Source organism: Carcharhinus amblyrhynchos, chromosome 22 (assembly GCF_965287045.1).
Source record: "Carcharhinus amblyrhynchos chromosome 22, sCarAmb.v2.hapA, whole genome shotgun sequence".
NCBI lineage: Eukaryota > Metazoa > Chordata > Chondrichthyes > Carcharhiniformes > Carcharhinidae > Carcharhinus > Carcharhinus amblyrhynchos.
Genome location: NC_137345.1, coordinates 44,689,114 through 44,709,456, shown reverse-complemented (window position 1 = coordinate 44,709,456; position 20,343 = coordinate 44,689,114). Strand labels below are relative to the sequence as shown.

General features: G+C 40.6%; 1 protein-coding gene across 1 annotated transcript in view; it reads left to right on the top strand.

Annotated features, from left to right (window-relative positions):
- The window catches only part of LOC145357104 (bcl-2 homologous antagonist/killer-like), a 43,967-nt gene extending 28,850 nt beyond the window's left edge, over nucleotides 1–15,117 (top strand). Inside the window, exons 5-6 of the mRNA XM_080210226.1 lie at nucleotides 4,867–5,047; nucleotides 13,545–15,117. Coding sequence (XP_080066352.1) covers nucleotides 4,867–5,047; nucleotides 13,545–13,649 — 286 coding nt within the window. The 3' untranslated portion in view covers nucleotides 13,650–15,117. The remainder of the gene's footprint in view (nucleotides 1–4,866; nucleotides 5,048–13,544) is intronic.
- Nucleotides 15,118–20,343: the final 5,226 nt, after the last annotated feature.

The following is a 20,343-nucleotide window of genomic DNA, read 5'->3' as shown; positions in this document are numbered from 1 at the left end:
AAGATACACCAACAATAAAGTGGCCAGCAGTTATACGTAAGAGAGTGCTGATTGATTGACAAGTGGACTCTGGTAGAGGCATTGCCACAAAGAATGAAGCAGAAAACAGTTAACTGCTATTTTTTTTAATTTTAAACCAATTTGAGTCTGGGCAAGTCATTGATTATCTCCCAAATTTTCTTATTTGGAAAAGATGCAATGCAAAGGGTTGTGTGTGTGAATATATATGGCTTTAGCGTATATAAGTGAGCCACACTGTGAGCCCACTTAATATCATTGCGTTAGATGTGATTCTGCAATTTGACAACACTGGCTAAACAATCCTGATTGTGCTAAGAATTGCACAGACAACCAATTGAAAACCAACTCCGGATGAGTGCAACATGAAAAGCATTGCTAGCATGTCTGTTTTTTCACCGATAATCAAGCACATGTTTCTTTATCTCCTCAAATAACATTTTGGAGGTGAGAAGGAGAAAATATTTAAACAAATACAATTGTCTAAAGCAACTTTACTCAAAATGAGAATTATCAATGATGCTCACTGAGATTAAATATTCTAAACTGATTTATTACCAAATGATTTGAATTGGTCATTAAGTTCAAGCAATTTTTGGTGTAGTAGACATTCTGATTTTTATAACCCCTCTGTTGGCAACTGGGATTGCTCAAGACAGACAGATGTTTGTCTAATGTGGAAAATGTAGAAATTGCTCAAGGTAGATATCTGCCTCGTATAGAAATTTGTACTGCTTATGATTTCATATTGCACATAGGTCTATCAACATAGAGGCACTAAGGTGTTTTAAATTCGGGCATGTATTTTTCTTACCAGTTTAACCCATCTTTCTAACTAAACTTAGTTGCTTTATTCTCCAAAATTGCCAGAATAATGGTTGCAAATATTTTGGGGCTGTGTCCATGCGTAAAGTAGTTATCAAAACAGTCTAAGCATTGTGCATATGGCCTTTTTTGGGTTAACTCATCTCAGAGATTAATGATGAACTCTTGACTGCTTGCATATAATGGTGAATAAGGAGAGGTATTGAAGATTGTTGTTAACCAAAGTTATTGAGTGAGATGGAATACAGATGGGTATGTGGATTAGATCCAAGATCAGTCACTATCTCATTGAATAGTGGACAGAGGGGCTAAATGGCTACTCCTATTCCTATGTTCCTAAATAAGATATAAGCAAAATTTAAGTTTTAATTTTCTTCAAATTGTTAGAACTGATGCTCAGTGTTCACTTCTTGCCTAATTGTCATTCCTGTCCTTTGTTTCTGCTTTCCTTTGGATGCTGGACTGTAGACTCTTAACTATTGCTTGACTATTACAACCTTACAGCAGCAAAAGGGCAGGTAAACACATTCACATTTTGCTTTGTAATCCTTTTCCAACCTATTTATTATGGTTAAGATAACTTGCAATAAAGAAGCCTCTGACCGTAGTTCATTAACTTGTTAATGTGCAACTTTTTAAAAAGAAAACAGAGTAGCCCAAACAAATCTATTCTGTTCACTAAAATGTTGAAACGGCAGGTGATCCAGCAATGCACAGTGCATTGCACTTCCTTCCCCAGCTATTAGATTAGGTAGTCTGTTTGGTCATAATTGTTTGATGTTGGCCTGACTGACTGATTACCATAGTTTTGTCTAAAATGCTGGTAACATATGCAGTTATAAAGTACTCAAGTATCCTTAGTCTCCAGTGGTAGTTGTGCAAGAGCTCCCAGTAAAGGGTGGTGATGGCAGTATGCTACAGTTTGCTCAGGACACCTGAGGTACTGTGGAAACATGCACTATAGCATATTGTAATTTGGATCTATAAGAAAACGCTCCTAGAGCCTCCAATTACATGGCTGACCAGGAATCTCTCTCTGCCTGCCTGCCACTGATATGTGTCGCTACACAACCTGTTTGGTAGCGTTATGAACGCATCTTCCTCAACCAAGTCTATTGGTGGGACTCAGAATTGGAGCTCCTGGTCAGAGGCAGTGCGCTATCCACTGCACCATAACATATCCTTCATAAGAGGGGTAAGACAGTTTAAAAAAAACTGCTTGGTACAAGATAAGTTAAAGAGTTGCCAAATTCTGAGAATGAATTTTGGTGAGAATATCAGGAAAGTTGATTTAAATCAGCAGTTCAAACTTGGTGTTAACTGCTGCAACTACAATGAATTGTTGGAATCATGTTGTATTACTTTTAAAAATATTTATTCAAATACAATTTGGATTTAAAAGTTGAAGATTTTGAATGATGGTGGATTGACTGAAAATAGGGAGATTTTGTTATTGATGCAAAAAAAAATTACAGACCATCAGGGGCAAGTCAACCCATCAGGGATTTTCCAGCCAAAAAGTAGCTATCTTGTCTAATCCACCTTTCCAACATTTAAGTAGAAGCCATGTAGATTACTGCACTTCAAGTTCATACTAAATTGCAGTGAGGATTTCTACCTCTGCTACCTTTTCTGTCATCACTTTAATTCTCTGCCCTCTGGTTACTGACCTCTCTGCAATGGCAAATCAATCATCCTTAAACACTCCATTTAGCCCATTCATAATTTTGCACATCTCAATTAAATCTCCCTCACTCCTTTTTTAAAAAAACTCCACTCTATGCAATATTTCCTTACAGCTGAAATGGGTGGTATGGTGGCACAATGGTTAGTACTGCTGCCTCAGTGCAGGGACCCAGGTCCGATTCCAGCCTTAGGTGACAGTCTATATGGAGTTTGTAATTCTACCTGCGTGGGTTTCCTCCAGGTATTCCAGTTTTCTCCCACAGTCCAATGATGTGCAGGGTAGGTGGATTGGCTATGCCAAGTTGTCCCTTCATGTCCCAAGATGTGTAGGTTAGGGAAACGATGTTATAGGAATGGACTTGGGTTTGACGTTCTTTCAGAGAGTGGGTGCAGATTTGATGGGCCAAATGACCTCCTTCACTACTTTTAAGGATTCTATGATTCAAATTAACCAAAATTCACCATTCCTGGCAACGAACTAAATCTCCCCTCTACCCAGTGTAATGGAATCACGTTTTCATGTGATGATCAGAGCTAAACATAGTATTCTAGCTGTAGCTTAACTAGCAGTTTCAGTAAAACTTTCCTGCTCTTATTTTCAGTTTCTTAAAATAAAGGAAAGTACCTCGTGGTTTCTTAACCTCTTAATTTCTGTTCTACTTTCAAGAATCTATGGACCTGCACTCCAAGGTCCCTCTGTTCCTCTACATCAGCAGCTTACCATTTATTGTGTATTTCTGTGCCTTGTTTACCTGCCTTGAAGATATTGCCATTTACTTCTCTGAATTCTATTTGCCACTTTTCTGCCCTCCTGACAGGTCCATTGATAAATTCCTACACTCTACAGCTTTCTTCCTCACTAACAAACAGACAGCCAATTTTTGAATCATCTGCAAAGTTTTAATTATGCACCCTGTGTTTTTTTTAAGACAAAACCATTGATCTGCACTAGGAGAAAGGAAAATGTAGTTCTAAACAACGTGCAACATCACTAGAAGCAACTTTTCAGTTGCAGAAATGCACATCGACCATTCTGACTTGCTTCCTAGATCTAACTTGTCTTTGGAGCCTAGATCTAACTTGTCTTTTTATATGACCGTGTCAAAAATTTAATGACACGATTTTAGACATTTTCCTTTCACAAATCCATGCTGACTATTATTGGTTAATCTGTGCTGCTTCTAAATGATGCATGCTTTCCCATAACTGAGATTAGGCTGACTGGCCTATAACTACTCTGTCTATTCTTTTTGCACTTCTTAAACACACGTCCAATGTTAGCATTTTGCCAAAATACACCTGTAGCCAGAGAGGATTGGGAAATGATTGTCAGGGCTTCTGCTATTTTCCTCCTTATCTTAAACTGGGATTTCATCTCTGAACGCTGATGTATCTATTGATGCAAAACTCAGAATTTCCTTCTCCGCTGTTTGTATCATCCAATCTTTCACACTTAGTAACTACAATATCTTCATCATCATCTTCCATTTTAAAGCATAGTATCCACGAAGAACTGTGCCCATGTCTTGCGCCTCCATACAAGATACATTGAGCCTACTCTTTTTTTCCCTTTGGTGATCTTCTTGCTTTTTATCTAATTATAAAACATGTTCTGTGTTTTCCTTCATTTTATTTACTAATATTTTTCATGCCGCTTTTATGCTTTTCTAATTTCATTTTTTAAATTTCACCTCATACTTTGTCCTCCTAGGTTTTCTGTGATGTTAAGCTCTTTCCTTCATTTGCTTTATCCCATCATGAATGCACTTTGATATCCAGGGGTTTAGATTAGGAGTCCCTTTTTTTCATGAACTCTCCCCGCGTCTCTCTCTCTCTCTCTCCCCCCCCCTCCTCAAACACCTCCACTGCTCTGACATTGGTTTATCTTCGAGTAGTTGTTTTCATCCATTTTTGTCGGGTAATACATTGACTTTTCCCCACTTTATAACTTTTGCTCTTGGCCTATTTTGGTTTTTTCCATAGCTGTATTAAGTTTAAACAGAGTTAAGATCATTGCCACCAAAATGCCCTCCCACAATTACCCTTCTCATCTGATTAAGTTAGTTTTAGAAAATTAAGCTAATGTATCTAATTCGAGTCTACCAGTCTGATGTGAGCTTTGACCATATCTGGTAGCTACTGGAGTAATTATTCAAATCTGTTTACTAAAGATTGTTGGTATAACAAAATAGCTGCCCCAATAACATGAATATTAGAACATGGTCAGATTTTCAAACAAAGATGACATGATCTTTGAACTTGTATTAAAATCTCTAACTTTTTTTCTGGTAAATCAGTATTTGAAGATAATGCTGAAATTGTATGTTTTTCTTGCAGACTCTTTGAAAGCGGCATAAACTGGGGCCGTGTGATAGCCCTGTTGGGGTTTGGCTATCGAATGGCCATTTACGTCTTCCAGAAGGGTATGAAGGGATTCCTGAGTCAAATTGCAAAATTCATTGCAGAGTTTGTATTGAGAAATAGAATTGCACGGTGGATTGCAGCTCAAGGAGGCTGGGTGAGTGCTAGGAGGTTGCTGCTTTTCGAGTTAAATGCTATGAATATATTTTTCTGTTTTTCTTCTACAAAGCACATCCTGGGTGCACTGAAGTTAGTACTTGTCCCATATTGTCATTCTTGACAGGGCGGCATGGTAGTAGAATGGCTAGCACTGCTGCCTCACAGCACCAGGGACCTGGGTTTGATTCTTGGCTTGGGTCATTATCTATGTGAAGTCTGTATTTTTTCCCTGTGTCTGTGTGGGTTTCCTCCCACAGTCCAAGACGTGCTGGTCAGGTGCAGTGGGCTATGCTAAATTCTCCCTTGGTGTACCCAAACAGGGGCAGGAGTATGGTGGCATGGGAATTTTCACAGTAACTTCATTGCAATGTTAATGTAGGCCTACTTGTGACATGAGTAATTAAACTTTCTGACACTTACTGTTTTTAAAATTATTTCTGACACATACAGCCCTCAAACTAGGACTGTTCAGAATAAGAGAACGTGCTTCCTGAGTCACTGTCCCTTCTCCAGTTTTAATCCAGGAATTCTGAGGTCAATTTTAGCACAACTTTGCGAGTTGGCATCAGCTAACACAGCTGAGTAATTGATGCCAGTTTTACTCACCTGCATGTATCAACTGTTCGCAAATGAACCAAGTTGGAACACAAGAATTAAGAGCAGGAAAATAAAAAGAAAATAAGAACATAGGAACAGGAATAGGCTACTTATCGAGTCTGTTCTGCCATTTAATGAGACCATGGCTGATCTGAGGCCTAACTCCATATACCTGCTTTAGCTCATATACCTTCATACCTTAACAAAAATGTATCTAACTCAAATTTAAAGATAGCAACTTATCTAGCATCAACTGCTGTTTGTGGAAGAGAGTTCCAAGCCTCTACCGCCCTTTGTGTAGAAGTGCTTCCAAACATCTCTTTTGAATGGTCTGGCCCTAACTTTTAGACCATTTTCCCCTAGTTGTAGAATCTCCAACCAGTGGAAATAGTTTATCTTTTTCTACCTTGTCCTTTTCTGTTAATGTCTTGAAGACTTTGATCAGATCACCTCCATAACCTTCTTAAATCTAGAGAAAACAGGTCTAATTTGTATAATCTCTCCTCATAACTAAACCCCTGAAGTCCAGGTATCATTCTTGTAAATCTATGCTGCACTCCCTCCAAGGCCAATATTTCCTTCCTAAGGTGTGGTGCTCAGATCTGCTCGCAGTACTTCAAGTGGGGATGATTGGGCTTTTGTATAGCTGCAACATAAATTCTGTGCCTTTGTATTCCAGTTCTCTAGATATATAGACCAGTATTCCATTACCCTTCTTGTTTGAATCCTGCACTTGTTTGTGGCATTTTAAAGAACTCTATGCCTGAATCTCCAAGTCTCTTTCGATGTCTGCTAGATTTAACTTCATGTCACCTAGAAAGTACTCAACTCTATCCATTTTCTGTCCAAAATGGATAACCTCTCACTTGTTTAGATTGAAGTCCATCTGCTGCTGTTTAGTCCGTTCACCAAGTCTATCAATATCCCTTTGTAATTTTATGCTGTCACCTGCAGTGTCCACAAAGCCGTGTAACTGTCATCAGCAAATTTAGAGAGATAACTTTCTGTGCCATTATCCAAGTCACAATGTGAACAACGAGGGCCTAGCACAGATCCTTCTGGGACACCACTAGTCACATCCTGCTGATTTCAGTACCTACCCACTATCCCTACTTTTTCTCCCCTGCCATTCAGCCAATTTCCCAGTCATTCAATAATTTGTCCTCCATTCTGTGGTCTTGTACTTTAGTTAACAGTCTGTTATGTGGGACTTTATCAAAGCCCTTCACTATCCATAGTTATGACCCTGTCCGCTATCTTAGTCATCTTCTCATAACCTTCACTTCCTGGCTATCTCTGATTTAACTGAATTTTTGAGGTGTTCAGTTACCCTCCCCACCACAGATGTTGGCTAACTGGTCTGTAATTCCCTGGAAATTCTCTTTCACCCTTAAGCAGAGTGACAAGCAATTTTCCAGTCTGGGGGGTGGGGGGTGCGATTTCTGAACCTTGGGAATTCTGAAAGATTATACTTAGGGCATCAACAATGTGCGGCGCTACTTTCTTTAACACCCTCTGACGGAAACCGGCAAGTCCTGGGGATTTGTCACTCTTTAGTTATTGATCTTGATGGTTCTTGCAAGACACCAAATCCCTTCTAATAGCTCTTATAAGCTGCTTTGTGGTCTTTTTATCTGTCCTAATTAGTAGGATTTGTGCTGTTTTTGGCATTTTTGTAAACTCCTCCTTTTAGTTTAACAGTGTCCCTTATCTCTTTAGTTGTCTGGAGCTGATTTTCTGTGAAATGGAGCTTTTCCTCAAGGGTATAAACTGGTTTTGTATTGCATTCAGTATTTCTTTAAATATGCTCCATTGTTCTTCAGCTGTTTTATCCATGAACAGATTTTCCCAGTTTACTGTGGGCAGTCTCCATCTCAGCTCATTAAAGTTGGCCTTATCTAAATCTAAAATTGTAATAGCCCAATTCCTGCTTTTTACTTTGAAACGCTATGTTGAACTCTGAGTTATGACAAATGTTCATGCACATTAGGTTACTAATTAAATCCTGTTCATTACTAAATCCAATATTGCTTGTCCCCTTGTTGATCCAGGATCATTGCTGTAGGAAATGATCCCAGACACTCCAGAAATTCACTATCTTTCTGACAGCTGCTTGTCTGTCTCTCCAAATCTATGTTAAAGTTAAAACTCCCCACTGGTACTATCTTGTCTTTGCTATATACTTGTCTAATTTTTGCATTTATACAATCTGGCACTTCAGAGCTGCTGCCGGGTCTATATGTAAGACCAATTACAGTTTTAGATCCTTCACTGTAACTCATTCCCACCCATAAAGTCTCCACCAGATGCTTTCCTCTCGAATCTTCCCTCATCATTGAAGTGATTTTGTTTCTAGTCAGTAAGGCTATTTCCCCATCCGTCCTGTAAACCTTGTAATCCTGTATATTTAGTTTCCTGACTCAACTGTCCTGCAGCCGTGTCTCAATAATGCTACGATATCATCTCCAATTTGAATTTGTGCCTTCAGCTCCTTGCACTCCGTGCACTTGTATATAGAAGCCTTAATTGTGCTGTACACTGTCTCTAACCTGTTTGTCAGTATTGGTGCTTTATTCACCTGTTTATTATCGCACTCTTCTGGTTTAATCTGTGTGTAGTTTTGCCATTTAACAGTTTAAACCCATTCGGTCCCTTGAGCCTGCTACACCATTTGACTTTCTTGTTTGTCTTCCATTAGCATTGATTCCATTGTCGATCAGAAGTCTGTCTCAACTCAGCCTTGAATATATTCAGTGATCTAGCTGCCACTGTTTTCTGGGGGAGAGAATTCCACAAACGACCCTCAAAGGAGAAATTCCTCCATGTTAATGGGAGACCTCTAATTTTTAAATTGAGTCCCTTTTGGTCCTAGACTTCCTCACAAGGGGGAATATCTTCTCAGCGTCAATGCCGTCAGGATCTTGTATGTTTCAGTTAGAGCACCTGCAACAGGGTATAATTAAATATAAATGAAATTGAGTGGCACAGTGGTTAGCACTGCTGCTTCGCAGCTAAGGACCTGGGTTGGATTCCTGGCTTGGATCACTGTCGGTGTGGAGTTTGCACATTCTCCCCATGCCTGTGTGGGTTTCTTCTGATGCTCTGGTTTCCTCCCACAGTCCAAAGATGTGCACATTGGGTTGATCAGCCATGCTAAAATTGCCCTTTACTGTCCTGAGGTGCATAAGTTAGTGGGCAAATGTGTAGGCAAGGCCTGGGTGGGATATGGGGGTAGGGCCTGGGTGGGATTGTGGTCAGTGCAGACTTGATGGGCCAAATGGCCTCTTCCTGCACTGTAAGGTTTCTATGATCCTATGAAATAAGGAGACCAAAACTGTGCACAGTAATCCAGATGTGGTCTTATTAAGATCCTGTACAACGGCAGCAATGCTTTCCACTTTTAAACTTGATTTCCCCCAGCAACAGTTAAGTTTTGAAAATAATAAATACATTTTTGGGCATCTAAAAGCTTTATTTTTTCCAAGGCAAGTAGTCATAATCTTCTGCCATGTTTGAGATCAAATTGAAGAGTAAAGGACCTACTTAATGCTATACCCTCAGCATTTTTTGAATTTGGACAAATCACCAGTTTTCTATCAGTTTCAGATTATTTGAATGTTAAGTACGCTTGCATATTTATTTCTGTCTTTCTTACTGCTGAAGGAATACCATTGAGAAACTTAGAAATTGTAATACTGCATTAAACGCACTATATCAACAGAAATTGTAAATTATGAATCTGCTTGGAGGCCACTTATGATGAAATGGTTTAAAAGCCTGAATGTTTTTGGAAGCTGTCCTTACTTGAAACAGAAACTCAAAGGCTAAGTTTCTGGGAAAGGTTTCTTGATTGGAATTCCCAACTGTGACATTCAACTTTTGAGAAGTAAACCCGGGCAGGGAAATGGAAACTAATTTTGGAGATATGATTTCAGCCTGTGAAGCCGGCTGAAAGGACTGAAACATAAAATCTGAGAGCTATGCAGGTATGCTGTGAAGCTTGGTAGTTTTTGCATTGGAGTTGGCCATTTTGTGTGCTGGAGTGGTCAGATGAATAGTACCCTGGGAAAGCTGTGCCATCAGGACTGTTGTAATCGAAGCAAGGGAGGCTCTGTGGAAGTGTGCCTTGTTGGTGATTGTGTCATTGGAACTCGCAAGGAGCAAAATGTCTTTGGAAGTTACTGATGATCAAATCCTGTGTGAGGAATGGTTGTGAACTCTTAGAGAAATGAGGAGGACTTTGGGACAGCATGTGGTGCCAGTTAAGAGGGCTAGCTGAAAGATTCACCTTTGTTGTATTGGCCGTTTATGTAAGTTATTTTTGTTTTCTACTGAATACAATTCCGTTTATTTGATTGTTACAGTAAAAGTTCTTAAAGTGAAACCAAAAGAGAAAATGCTGGAAAATCTCCAAGTCTGGCAGCATCAGTAAGGAGAAAAAAGAGCTGACATTTCAAGTCCAGATGACCCTTTGTCAAAGCTTTGATTAATTAAGTGGAATTAAGTGGAACAGGCCAAAGTATGTTAGCAAACGGCAGAAGGCAATTCTGAATGGGAGAGACTGAAATTAGGAGTAAAGAAACCTTGAGTTCGGGGGTGTGGGTTTGAGAAAAAGACAATTAGGGGAAAAACGCATGAAGGGTAAGAATGGAAAGAGACAAGTTCAAACATATGTGCACTGGAAGGGAAAGGGGGGATGGCACAGACCCAACTCTTTGTACTTCTCATCTGGCAAGGAGTATTCATTTGCCTATCTAGATTTAGTGAGGAAAGAGTACAGATGTGCCCTGTGCCATTTGAGAAAGTTGCCACAAAGTGGATTTGCCAAAAGAATTATGCTCCCCCAGACTGTTTTTATGGGGATATCTTTGGAGGTGTGCTTGCCATTTTCAGAAAAGTTCATGGTGACTATGAGTAAAGATTTGTTTTTAAATTCATTTACAGATATGGATGCTGCTGACTAGGCCATCACTTATTGCCTGTTTCCAGTTGCCTTTCAGCAGCCTTCTTGAACCACTGCAGTCCTGAGGTGTCAATACACCCACAGTGCTGTCAGGAAGGTTATTTCAGGATTTTGACCCAGTAATACTGAAGGAATGACAATGTATTTCAAATGATAGATGACTTGGAGGGGGAACCTCCAGGTTGCAGTGTACCCAGGTTTCTGCTGCCCTTTTCTTTCTAGATGGTACTGGCCGTGTGTTTGGAAGGTGCTGCCTAATGAACTTTTGTAGATGGTGCACATGGCTGCCAATGTTTGGCAGTGGTGGAGGAATTGAATGTTTGTGGAAGGAGTAGTAATCAAACGGGTTGCTTTATCCTGTGTGATGTTGAGCTTCTTGAGTGTTGTGCTCATCCAAATAAGTGGAGAGTATCACATTGCCCTCTTGGGCCTTGTAGATGGTGAACTGCTATCCTCAATGCAAATGAGTGCCAGAAACTGATAGACTTTGAAATATAAGGAGGAAACATGTTTTAGACCTTAGTGTAATTTACTAGAGAGCAGGGAATGGTGCTTGATCAGTGTTATTAATTGATAAAGGTCAAACCAGACTTCAAGAAGCTTCAGGAAGTGATTCTGTTGGGAGATGTCAAAAATATTGTCCCTATGGCAGAACATAAAGTTTGTAAAATAAAACTTGCTGCAGTAGTGGAAAATTGATGTATTATTGTGTTGCGATATAATGAAAAGTATTGTTTCTTGTGAGTTATACAGACAAGGGGATAAGGTACAGAATGTAGATTTGCAGTTATCAATAGAGTAAGAGAAAGATCAGCTTAATATGTGATAGGATCATTCAATAGCCTGATGGCAGCAGCAAAGAAGTTGTTCTCAAGTCGGATGGTACGTGTCCTCAGACTTCAGGAGGTGGAAGAAAGTATGTTCCAGGTGCGTGGGGTCCTTGATTATGCTGGCATTTTCCCAAGGCAATGGGCGTGTAGACAGTTAATGGATGGGAGGCTGGTTTGCATGATGGACTAGGCTACATTCACAACTCTTTGTAGTTTCGTGTGGTCTTGGGCAGAGCAGGAGCTCTGGTGCATCTGTAAAAATTGGTGAAAGTTGGAGTGGATGTGCCGAATTTCCATAGCCTTCTGAGAAAGTAGGGGCATTGGTGGACTTTCTTAACTATAGCATTGGTGGGACCAGGACAGATTGTTGATGACATGAACAACAAGAAACCTGAAACTCTGGACCACCTCCACTTCATCACCTTTGTGTACAGGAGCATCTCCTCCACTGTTTCCTGAAGTCAGTGACTATCTCCTTCATTTTGCTGACATTGAGGGAGAACTTGTCACCACACTGAGTTCTGTGGAAGTTCACAAGATTGATTCCAGAGATGAGGGGTTTCTCTTATGAGGAGAGATTGAGCAGTTTAGGCCTGTACTCCCTGGGCTTTAGAAGAATGAGGGGAGATCTAATTAAGGTGTACAAGATGAGGGAGATTGACAAAGTAGACATGGAGAGGGATGATTCCTGTTGTAGGGGAATCTAGAACAAGAAGTCATAGCTTTAGGATAAGTGGTGGCAGATTTAAAACAGAGATGACTTCTCTCAAAGGATCACGAGTTGTGGAATTCACTCCGCAGAGCATGATGGATCCTGGGACTTTGAGTAAATTTAAGGAAAAGGTGGACAGATTTTTAATTAGGAAGTGTTTGAAGGGCTATGGTGAGTGGGTGGGAAAGTGGAGCTGAGGCCTAGATGAGATCAGCCATGATCACATTAGATGGCAGAGTAGGCTTGAGGGGCTAAATTGCCCACTCCTGCTCCTAGTTATGATACTTTGATAGTTCACTAGTTCTAGTGGGAAAGAGGGCTATGGTCAAGAAGACGAAGATTCTCCTTGGAATAGTGAAAAGAGAATGACTGTAGGGTAGGCTTCATTCGAGGGTATCAATGTGCTATTCTTCTCAAAAGACATGTTGAGGCTGAATGTTGACATTGTATCTCAGCAAATACTGTCCTGATGGATAAATCTTATGACAAGCTGGTAATTTCTTCTGTGTTTACTGAAAATGAATCAGAGTGCAGGAATTATAGAAGTTTTCTCTTTGAGAGCAAAGTGTCCCCGCTTTTTTGTCTGGTGTTGCAGCAACCCCTTAGAGGAACCATGGAGGAACAGCAAGTAGCACTCAACTTAAATGATTGGTTTTTAATCCACTAATAGTTGTCTTCCATAACCCTGTCATCACAACACTTGAAACAAGCAGAGGAACCCTGCATTGAAAAGGAAAATGAGTGAATGTAGTCCTCTTTATCAGACTGAATCCAAATGAAGCATTTTTGCATAAGTTAGCATTTGTTTTCAGGTACTCCTGGACCTTTGTGTTTATCTTGTATTAGATTTCCAGTAGGTACAATTATTGTATCTTATTGTATTTGGTTTCATAATGTACATGAAATGTATACCCAGAGTAGTACAGTGGTTAGCGTGACTACCGCACAGTGCTAGGGACCCAGGTTCACCTGGTCTTGGGTGACTGTGTAGAGTTTGCACATTCCTCTCTCTCTTCTCCCCCCATCTGTGATTTTCCTCCGAGTGCTCCGGTTTCATCCCACACTTCAAAGATGTGCAAGTTAGGTGAATTAGCCAAGATAAATGTGCAGGATTACAGGGGATAGGACAGGAGGGTGGGCCTAGATAAAATGCTCTTTGGAGGGTCGGTGCAGACTCGATGGGCCAAGTGGCCTCCTGCAGTGTAGGGATTCTATGTACCTTGCATAGTTGTTCAAATTTCCATCTGGTAATCTTGAAGTTAGGTCCTTCTCTGTAGGACATTGGATAATTCATTTATGTTCTGGGCTCCTGCCTCTGTTTAAAGTGAATCAAAGCTATTTCTGTAAAAAGACATCTATTTCATGTTTTTTTTTTCTTCCTTTCTCCCTACAGGTAGCAGCCCTGGAGTTGGATAATATTTATGTCAAGTGGATGCTTGGAATTCTGGCCGTAGTTCTGGTTGGTGTATTCGTGGTCCATAAGTTTTATAAATCTTAGTACAAGGATCTCTGCTGGAGCAGGCCTCTAGTCTTGGACTACAAAATGGAGATTCTTTTAGCAGCTGTTTACATCGATATAATTGTGAAGACTTGCTACTGATAATGAATAGGAGATATTTAGCCAGAAGTTCCATCTGCTGTCTATCAGATTGCCAAATGCAACAGTAATCATTTTGATATGGAAGGATATCGAGTCTTGGCTGGCCCAGTTTGTGCAAGTCAGTTTTAAGCCCAGCTCCAGATCTCTTGTATCCAAATAACTCACTTCCAAGCCCCTACTGGCAAAACTGAAGATTCCTTGGTTCTCATCTCCTTTTCAGAATCTTGTTCCTGTAGGAACAGCAATTATGTGCTGAGTCGTAGAGTGCGGCCAGCAAATTGAATATCTTACATGTTTATAAAATTGCAGAATGCAATGAATGGAAATTGTAGCTAGCGTCTATTTAGTAACCATAAGGCAAATGAATCCATTCATTTTTGTATGTAGCAGAACAGATTATTCCATTCTGAACACTTGAAGATCATGTGTGTGGCTGTCACCAAGAGCACTTGCATACTGTTCTCTCCAAAATACACTCCTCACTGTAATGCACTTTCTACGTGACTCCTGTTCTGGTGAACTGCATATTACACATGAACAGTAACACTGGAGGAGATTTCCCCATGGCAAACACAGCAGAAACAAGATACGCATTTCAATAACAACTAGGAATGGAATGCAGCTCTGGCAAACCATGTTTTGAATTCTGTTTATAGGTGGCTGTGGCATGTTTCCAGTGATATCTGTAATCAAAGTTGTTTGTAATCTGGTTTGAAATTGCGTAATACTTTGGGAATTAGTAACAATCTAAATTTGAATTGTGCTGCTGATGCTATAACCCTGAAAGTCTTTGTCAGTTTGAGGCTCTCCGGGTAAATTCCAGGTACATTTTTTTAAAAACTTGCTCTGTTTTACGCACATTTGAGATGTGCTGATTTCAGACATTATAATCATGTCGAGGGAGAAATGCTGCCTGCAGGGTCCAAACAATCGATACTATAACAATATTCATTAATACTTGATTCGTCCTTGTTCTTGTACTTCAGCATCAAGAACTTCTCAAATGGAAGGCACCAGTGTGTAGAGGAGCTTGCGGCTCAGGGAGAGAGTTGGGCTCATGGTGGGAGCGAATGCTGCATTGCAGTATGCAAGTCAAAATGGTCGTACTTTGAGCAAGTACTTAGCTTAGGTGAAACTGATGTGTAAATGTAAGAGCAGCTTCATCTGCACTGAGAGGCAAAAGCTATCATTATTGGACATGGGAGATGAAAAACAAAGTTGGGATGGAGAAATTAAGGGTTAAAAATGAATTGAAGTTATAGAATTGGGGGAGTGGGTATTAGAATAATAGCATGTAAATAAAGTTTAGATTTACTTCTATTGCAATTGGCTTTAAAAATAATAAATGATATCCTTGGGAAATCTACCTGACAATTATCCTGGGATTATTATTAAGTTATAGAACTTCCACTGTCCATGGCCAATAATGAGGAATTAATTTGGCTATTAAGTTCGGAATTTGGCTAAAAGACTTTACGTTGATTTTTTGTAGCCAATCTCGTTAAATTATGCTGAAAATCTTTTTATAGTTAGCTATTTTGAGCGGATTATGGGTGCTGTGATCAAAAACACACTATGCTATCCAACCCCTGAAATGTGGTGATGTATTTTAAGTGGTGGAACCAGGACTGATGCTGACCGTGTGCATAACCAGTGGTCTGCCGTAATATGCAAGACCAGCTGAAATGGGAATCTTACTTGCCTCTTTTTAAAAAGCTGATTTATAAGTGTTAAGCTTGTTAACAAAGCAGTTGATCCAGATGATTTGTTGTCCATGCCATAATCATGGTGGATGCACAGGAAAACACCATCAGGGAAAGTTAGGTTTTTAAGCAGGACATGTTGCAAAAAGTGGGTATAAAGGCTTCAAGTGGGATTATGGCTGACTTTACCAGAGCAGGTCTGGAGACTTTGCAAGTGCTGATAATTTTTGTTCTTTTCTTTCAATTTAAAACTACATTTGGCTTCCCCAGAAGTAAGGGGACAAGCAGCAAGAGTTGCAAATAAAATTTTGCAGTAAAGCATTTGTGCTGAATATTGCTGTCCCCATGTGAATTGTACACTGAGTGAGGATTTGTACATCCAGTGATTGGCGGGGGGTGCAGCTGACCAGTGACAGGTGTGCACTCTGTGGTGCAGCAATATGGACCATCCTTTTTCAGAGAAAGGGCCTGTAGAGGGGACGCAGCAGACAGACCGAGGAGAAGGCAGTATTTTGACACGAGTTTACCAGACAAGACTGACATACTTACAAATGATAGGGTGTCAGTGCCTGAGAGAACTTGGGCTGTCCAGGAAGACAATCTCCTCATTCTGTAACCAGCTGGTTAAGGAGCATCCAAGTATGTAGAGTGACATCCAACACTTGTGGTCTTGAAGGTAGCTCTGAATCTTTTCACCACAGGGTCTTTCCAGGGGTCATCTGGACAGTTATGTGGCAAAATGCAGCCAGCTGCACATCACTGCATCAAGGTGGTCGCAGATGCCATGTTCAAACGGGCACGAATTTATTTCGTGTAGTGTGGACAACACAAGTCAAGCCGAAATATTTTTAAGACGCGGGTTGATGGGTTTTTGATAAGAGAGGGGATTAAGGGTTATGGGGAGAGGGCGGGAATGTGGAACTGAGCCACGACAGATCAGCCATGATCTTATTGAATGGCGGGGCAGGCTCGAAGGGCTAGTTGGCCTACTCCTGCTGCTATTTCTTATGTTCTTATGAAAGGGTCAGAGGATTTGGTAGCATTGCCAGATTTCCAAATGTGAACAGCATAATAGACTGTACACATGGTCATCAAGGTGCCTTCTGGAGAATTATGTGCATTCATTAGTAGGAAATAACGTATAAACCACAGGCAATACATTATGCAGATCTGTGCAAGCTATCCTGGCAGCAGTCACGATCCCTGCGTGCTGAGGTGGTCCCAGGTATGTTCAGCAGAAGGGAATCTTGGGATAGCTGATTTCCAGGGAATAAAGACCCTTGAAAGAGGTGGCATGTGACACCATTGAAGAATCCACCACTGGAGCTTGAGAGGAGCAATAATGAAAGCCTCACCTCCACAAGGACTCCGATGCTTGGACAGATCAGGTAGTGCTATGCAATAGGCACCTCCAAGTGTATCACCTATGGTCATTGTCTGCTATGTTTTACACATCCTAACCCTCCAGAGAGGGGGCATCTGAGCAGAGGAGGATCTGCTGGAGCCGGTCCAGTTGTGAGTTTTATGGGTATAACAGTCTTGTCAATTACTGGTACAGCTGCCAGAAGTGCTCTTAATGGATGTCATGATTGACTTCTGGTTCGCAACCTGCCCCCTCTGCTTCCAAATGATCTATTTTTCCATTCCTGACTTGATGATTTACACTGCCTGCTTTTGGTTAGCTTCCCACTGGGTAGCTGTTAATTGGATGTCTGTAAAAGGTGGGAATGAGAGTTGACGATCCCCATGTGTCTGGGTTAGAGTATAGCTTATCACCAAGCTATGTAAAATTCACCCTTTTAAAGTGCTGCTTGAGCTGGAGAGCAGACAGGAATCGATGAAATCTGTCTCATTGATGTAACTCCTTCCGTTATCTGTCAGTCTTTTCAAGTGATTGAAAATACAGACGTCTCAAAATAGTACAAAAATTGCAACGATCAAACATTTCTTCCAGTTTTGCCTTATGCTACTGTGACCTCTGACGTAGCTCCAGATCTGGATTGAGTGGTTTGGGCATCAAACCTACAGCATCTTACTCCAGGCACACAGTTCGGCTGGTTTCTTGGAGCGGAAAACATTAAATCTTATCCTGATAAGATTGATGTGGAGATGCCGGCGTTGGACTGGGGTAAACACAGTAAGAAAGATTGGGCAGTGATGACTCTCTTTTAATAGCTGCTGTTGAAAAGCAAGCTGATAACACTTAGTTTCTCATTTTGCATCTGGCAGAAGATTGTGTCCTAACTTGCTGCTTGGAGTTAGAGGGCAAGCCCATGTAAGCTCTGTTCCTTGCACTGTCTTTGAAAGTACTAGTCGGCATATTACAAAACTGCACAGATTGGCAGGTTCAAGTTCTGTCTCTGGTCTCTGCCGCATTGGATGACATTGAGTATAATGTTTAGTCCTACCCATTGTATTCATGATCTCTCTCTCTCTCTCTCCCCCTCTCCCTCTCTCTGCCCCTCTCTTTCTCAGACTCTGTCTCACCCATTAATCTCTCTGGACCCACTTATTCAATTGTTGCAATATTCCTTCCCATGATCCTAGAGAAAAAGATGGGCAAATACATTCCACAGAATGGCAGGAGGAAACCATTTGGCCCATTGTGTGCATTGACTTTCTAAACTTGCAATTCACTTAGTCCCCATCGTCTCCATATAACCCTGCACATTGTTCCTTCAGATAAATCCGTAGAATCTCTACAGTAAATCCATAGAATCCATACAGTGCAAGCCCATCAAGTCTACATCGATTCTGCAAAATAGCATTTTGCCCAAGCCTGCCCTATCGCCATAACCCCTTGTATTTACCATGGCTAATCCACCTAACTTGCACATTTTTAGACACTAAGGGGCAATTTAGAATTGGTCAATCCACTGAACCTGCATATCTTTGGACTGCAAGAGGAAACCCTTGCAGACACAGGATGAATGTGCAAACTTCACACGCAGTCATCCAAGCCTGTAATGGAACCCAGGTTCCTGATGCTGTGCTACCATGCTGCCCACTGCTCTCACTTTATCTTCATAAGTTCCTCATCCCTGGAACCATTGTCATGAATTTGTTTCTGCACTCTCTCTCCATTGACTTCACATTCTTCCTAAGAATGTCCAGAGTGAGATCAGTATGCTAGCTGAGGCCAAATAATGATTTGTATAATTTTAACATAACCTCCTTGCACTTGTACTTTATGACTCTATTAATAAAGCCCAGGATACAATGTGTTTTATTAACCACATTTTTTAGCTTGTCCTACCACTTTCAAAGATTTATGCACTTATACACCCAGGTACCTCTGCCCTGAACCCCTTTTATAGTTGTACCCTTTGTTTTATATTGTGTCTCTGTTCTTCCTATCAAAATGAATCACGTCACATTTCTCTGCATTGAAGTTCATCTGTCCTTCTGGCTGTGCATTGCAGCAACTCACCTATGTCCTTTTGAAATTCTGCACTATCCTTTTCACATTTCACAATGCTTCCAAATTGTGCATTATCTTTGAAAATTGTGCCTACTATGCCAAGGTCTAGGAGATGAATGTATATCAGGTAAAGCAAATGCCCCAACACCGACCCCTATGGAACTCCTCCACAAGCCTTTCTCCAGCATGTAGAAATCCATTAACAAGTACTCTTTATTTCCTGTTGCCCAGGCAATTCCATACCCATGTTGCTGATATCCTTTTATTCTGTGCACTGTAACTTCGCTCAAATCTGTTATGTGGCTCTGTATCAAACATTTCTTAGAAATTCATATACACCAAATCAGCAATATTGCCCTCATCAACTCTGCCTGCTCTTCAAAACATTGTGAAGTCAGTTTTTCCCTTAAGAAACCCATTGCTGGTTTTCTTTAATTAACCTACGTTTGTCCATGTGACTATTAATTTAGTCGCAAAATATTATTTCTAGAAATTTCCCTACCACTTGAGATAAACTGACTGGCCTGTAGTTGCTGGGCTTACCCTTGCAACCTTTTTTGAACAAATGTGTAACATTTGTAATTCTCTACCCCTCTGGGACCACGCCTGAGTCCAAGGAAGTAGACCTTCAATACCAGGTTAAAGTCCAACAGGTTTATTTGGAATCACGAGCTTTCAGAGCACTGCTTCTTCATTAATCATGAGTCTAAGGAAGACTGAAAAGTTATGGCCAATGCCTCTGCAATTTTTACTGTCACTTTCTCCAGTATTCTTGAATGCATCTCATCAAGTCCTAATGCCTTATCAACTTTTAAGTACAGATAACATACCCGATTACCATCACTGTTCCAATTTAAAACACATCTAGTGTCTGAATTACCTCTTACCATGGCTTGGGTAGCATCATCTTCCTTGGTAAAGTCATGCAAAGTATTTGTTTAGTACCTTAGCTATGTCTGTAAATCCCTTACTTGAGTAGGGAGCAGCTATTCCCCTAGGTTTGAGGGGTCAGTCACAAGGAGACATAGTTCTAGGGTAAGGGAGATTCAGAGGGGATTTGAGAAAAGAACTTGTTCACTCAGAATGGTGGGAATCTGGAATGCACTGCCTGGGAAGGTAGTGGAGGTCGGAAAGCTTGCAACCTTTAAAAAAAAATATTTGGATGAGCACTTGAAATACAATATTCAAGGGTATGGGACAAGTGCAGAAAAATGGGATTAGCGTGTCTTTAGTGTTAGAGATTGTTGCTGCAGACTCAATGGGCCAAAGGGCACCTTCTGCAGTATGACTCTATGGCCCCTAAACAGCCAACAACGACTCTTACCATTCCTATTATTTATATGTCTGTGGAACACTTTGGGATTCCTGTTCTATTAGCTGTCAGTCTCTCTTTGCTTCCCTTATTTGCTGCTTCAGCTCTCCCATATTCAGCTTGATTTTCAATCTGACACTTAGCATAAGTATACTT